This window comes from Arachis ipaensis, chromosome B05, assembly GCF_000816755.2.
Source record: "Arachis ipaensis cultivar K30076 chromosome B05, Araip1.1, whole genome shotgun sequence".
Lineage (NCBI taxonomy): Eukaryota > Viridiplantae > Streptophyta > Magnoliopsida > Fabales > Fabaceae > Arachis > Arachis ipaensis.
Window position 1 is genome coordinate 7546286 of NC_029789.2, and position 4296 is coordinate 7550581.

The 4296-nt window shown below is 32.8% G+C and overlaps 1 protein-coding gene across 1 annotated transcript; it reads right to left on the reverse strand.

The window, feature by feature from the left end:
• On the reverse strand, window positions 147–2409 carry LOC107642747 (soyasapogenol B glucuronide galactosyltransferase). Its single transcript, XM_016346211.2, has 2 exons — window positions 1719–2409; window positions 147–1497 (listed from the first exon to the last, which is right to left on the reverse strand). Exons 1-2 carry the CDS (start codon window positions 2196–2198, stop codon window positions 469–471), a joined length of 1509 nt encoding a protein of 502 aa, XP_016201697.1. The 5' UTR covers window positions 2199–2409; the 3' UTR covers window positions 147–468.

Below are 4296 nucleotides of genomic sequence, written 5' to 3' on the forward strand. Positions count from 1 at the left end.
ATCTGTTTTTACTTTTTAGAGCGTATGTTATCAAAGACTTAAAAATTTCATGTGTATGTTTGATACTTTAAGGTTCTCTCTTGCATAGCGTGCATTTCCATTGTTTTTGAATTAAAAAGCTCAAAGAAAATACAGTTTCCTAAGGGTTGAGGGAAATAACTGCATTTTATTCTGCAAGTTGAATCAAAGGCATAAATCCAGATTACAGACAGAACAGTTGTTGTGCCAGAAGTTCTAAGCAATAAATAGAACCCCCTGAAACATGCATTTAAAAGGGTTCTTATTAAAAATTGGTAACTAATTTAAAAGAGACTGTCTATTTAGAGATATAACTATTAATATTGCTTTTTTTTTAATCAGCTTAAGCATTTGGAATAAGTGGTTTTATGACATGATATCAAAATTCTAGTTCGATTCTTGATAAACCTAAAAGAGGCTCTTGTTTGAGTGGTTCATGACACTGCCATCTCACTTTCCATTAATCCTATCAAGTTTCAAAGACTTGAGTTCCTGAATTAATTGAAGAAGATTGGTGTGAGAAGAGCCACCAAACTTTATTGCTCTTTTAGCAGCATCACTAAGCTCTCTCGCTCTTCTCCTCATTTCAACACTCTCCTCTCCATTACCCATCAACAAAGCTATGGCCTTTGCAATCTTACCCTTCTTCACAACCTCTTCTCCAAACTCCTGCCACTTTCTCCATTCTTTCACTCCAACCGCCACCCCAATCTTCAACACATCAACCAAAAGCTTCTCATTGAAAAACTGTTCAGCAAACATAGGCCATGTGGCCATGGCCAAACCCGCGTTCACGCTTTCCATCACCGTGTTCCAGCCACAGTGAGTTACAATTCCTCCAATGGCTGCATTCTCCAGTATCAGCAACTGTGGTGCCCAACCCCATATCAAGTAACCTTTGTTGCTTGCCTTCACTCTCTTCTCAAATTCCTCAAGAAAACTCCCATCTTCACCATCTTTTTTCTTAACAACCCACATGAAATCGTGCCCAGAATCTTCAAGAGCTTGAGCTATCTCAACAAGCTGCGAAGAAGGGAACTTGCTCATACTCCCAAAGCTCACATACAGAACAGAATTCTCAGGCTTGGAATGAAGCCATTTAAGACACCCAGAATCTTCTTCTTCTTCTTCTTTTCCTTTTTGTTCAAGTTTGGCTTGTCCTCTTCCGGCTTTATCAGCAGCATCTTGGTTCGCCCACATGGAAACAGGTCCCAAGCTCCAACTCTTGGTTCCCATGGCTTTCTTGTAATGATCCAGGTACTCACCTTCGAGCTCGTAGAAGCTATCAAACACGGATCCGAGGCTTCTTCTCTCTGAGTCCCTAATCATCTCCATCAAATGGGTGTAGCCGTTGGGTTCTCTAAGCCAATCCGGCAGCTGCAAAGGCGTCATCTCCAGGCGGTGCGGCAAACCAGGCAATGAAAACTTGTCATCAGTGCTGTCGGATTTTATGTCCTTATGAGGAGCATAAGTCTTGACCTATATATGTTTCGCAAACATTAATGAAAGTTTTATTGGTCTCACACTCTACAAGTTTCATTTCATCAACAAGCAAGAGAAAATGTTCATTTCGAAGCAAACAGTAAATGAATCGGTTTAACAATAATTTCTTGAGTCTATAAATAATTTTTTAACTCCTTATAATAGATGTTATTTTGACATTAGTATTTTCATAATAATCAAATACTCAATTTCTTAACTGAGTGTAGTGCCGAATGAGCGAAGCAGCTTCCAACAAGTAAGATCAACCTAGGAATCCCCAACCTGGCTGCAGCATCTACAGTCCAAGGGTAGAACATGTCAGTGACAATGCAATCTGCCTCCAGTTCCTCAAACAACTTCTCAATCTCCTTTTCCAGCAGATTCAGTCCCTTTGAAATTTTGAGAAGCATGTCCGGCGCCGTATCTGCGTTGAATGTTTCTACACCAACGGGAAGACCGACTTCTGCAGCCGGGAATTTAACGACGTGAGTTCTGATTGAACGGCCGAGCGAGGAGTCGCGGCCGACGGAGCTCTGGAACAATGAGGCGGCTACTGGGGTGGCTATTATGGTAACATCGACCCCGTGCATAGCGAAGAGTCTGGCTATGTCTACCATTGGTATGATGTGGCTTGTTGATGCGAATGGTAAGAACATAACTTTTATCTTAGTATCAACTTCTTCTTTTGCAGATTCCATGGGAACCGGTAATAAATTAAAGTTAACTTCTACAAAAATAGATTTTAAGAGACACACTACTCTGCTGCTAAACTGAACTCCAATGTCTTTATATTATAATTATACTAAACATGTTTACTCTCTTTATTTTCCCACATTAAACTTCAAATAAAAATATAAAATTAACAAAGTTGTACCACGAGCTGCACGATTTAAGAATAATAATTGTCTGTGAAACTTTAAGCCACAATATCAAAATACAAATACCCATATGAACACCTTTTTTGTATTTAAAATTTTAAATAATGGACTAAGACACCCAACTCTATCACAGTGACGGAACTTGAAGCAAAATTTTGGGGGGCCAGATAGAAAATAATTGTCAACATGTTTTTGATATGGACCCATTTAAGATAAGCTCGTCTAATATCATCTCTCTGGTTTGGGTGATATTGCCAAATTTAAAGCCGTTTTTCAAGAACTCGTTCCAAAAAGTTAAGGTTAAAGTTATCAGATGTAACTTTTTAAACTTTTGAAGGTTATATCTCACTTTCTTCGTTATTCATTAAAGTAGAAGAATTATCTACATGTATTGATATTGTAAAAGTTATATGTTCTCATTCTTAAATATTAGCCTTCCTCTTAAAAAATGTATCAATTCTTTGATTTTCATTATTATTTTATATAAAAATTTAAATATATATCCTGTAAAATATGTAAAGAAGTTAGAAGGACAAATATTAAAATTTATAATTATTGAATTTTTTTATCAATTTATACAAATACAATAATATTAATACTTATTGAATATTCTATTATTTTTTATCATATAAAAAATTAAATTAAATAAATAGTAAAATATAAAATAATATTAAATTAAATAAATAAAAAATATCTAATTTTTTATATTTGAACTTAAAGATAGAGAGAGTGTTATTTATTGAACTTATTAGATACTTTAAGTTATAGTAAAGTATTTAAGTCAATTGAACTATTTTTTATCTTTTGAAAAAGTACTACATACTAAGTTTTTTATAAAAGTTTGGGGCCATGAACTAAGCTCCACCACTGTCTATCATGCATCTCATCTTAGTATATAAATATTTGTTAGGGTAAAGTACTAAATTGGTCCCCTAGGTTTGGGCGTAATTCTGTTTTAGTCCTTAAGGTTTAAAATGTTCTATTTGAATCCAAAAAAGTTTCATTTAGCATCAATTTAGTCCCACAGTGAGGTCAAAATTAAATAATTAATAAGATGTCCTACATAACAACAATACAAGAACAAAATCTATAATCTGAAGAACAAGTATAAGCTCCAGAGGCATAAAATCAACCATTGATACATCAATACATTTATTTATTATTTTTTATAATATAAATAAAATATTTTCTATAAAACTAAAGAAAATGATAAATAAATGTATTGATGCATCAATGGTTGATTTTGTGCCTCTGGAGCTTGTACTTGTTCTCCAAATTATCGATTTTGTTCTTGAACTGTTGTTATGTAGGATATTTTGTTAATTATTTAATTTTGACCTCACTGTGGGACTAAATTGATGCTAAATGAAACTTTTTTGGATTCAAATAGAACACTTTAAACCTTAAGGACCAAAACAGAATTATACCCAAACCTAGGGAACCAATTTAGTACTTTATTATCTTATATAATTTAATTTCTTTCATACATCTTATCTTATAACTTGCTCAAGACATTTTTGTTTTGATAGATATACAATTTGTTTGAGTATTATATTTAAATTGAAATAAAAAATAAAATATTTTCTGTGCCACAAATAAATTTAAAATTGAGAAGATCATAACATTATATTATTATGAATAAATAACTTTAGTGTTTTTTATCTTGAACTGGAAAACCTATATTTTCAAAATACATAAATAATAAAAAATTAGAATCCTAAGTGAGACTTATTTTTAATGTTAGTTGTGCATTTTATTGGTGAAAAATTATAAAAAAATAGACTATTATTTTGTAATGTCATCTGCTTTATCTCTAATTACCTGCAACAGGTAAACATTACTTTCGATAGATAATTATAAAGTTTTTACACAACATTAGTACGTATAAATCTAAAAATATATATATATTAGATTATAG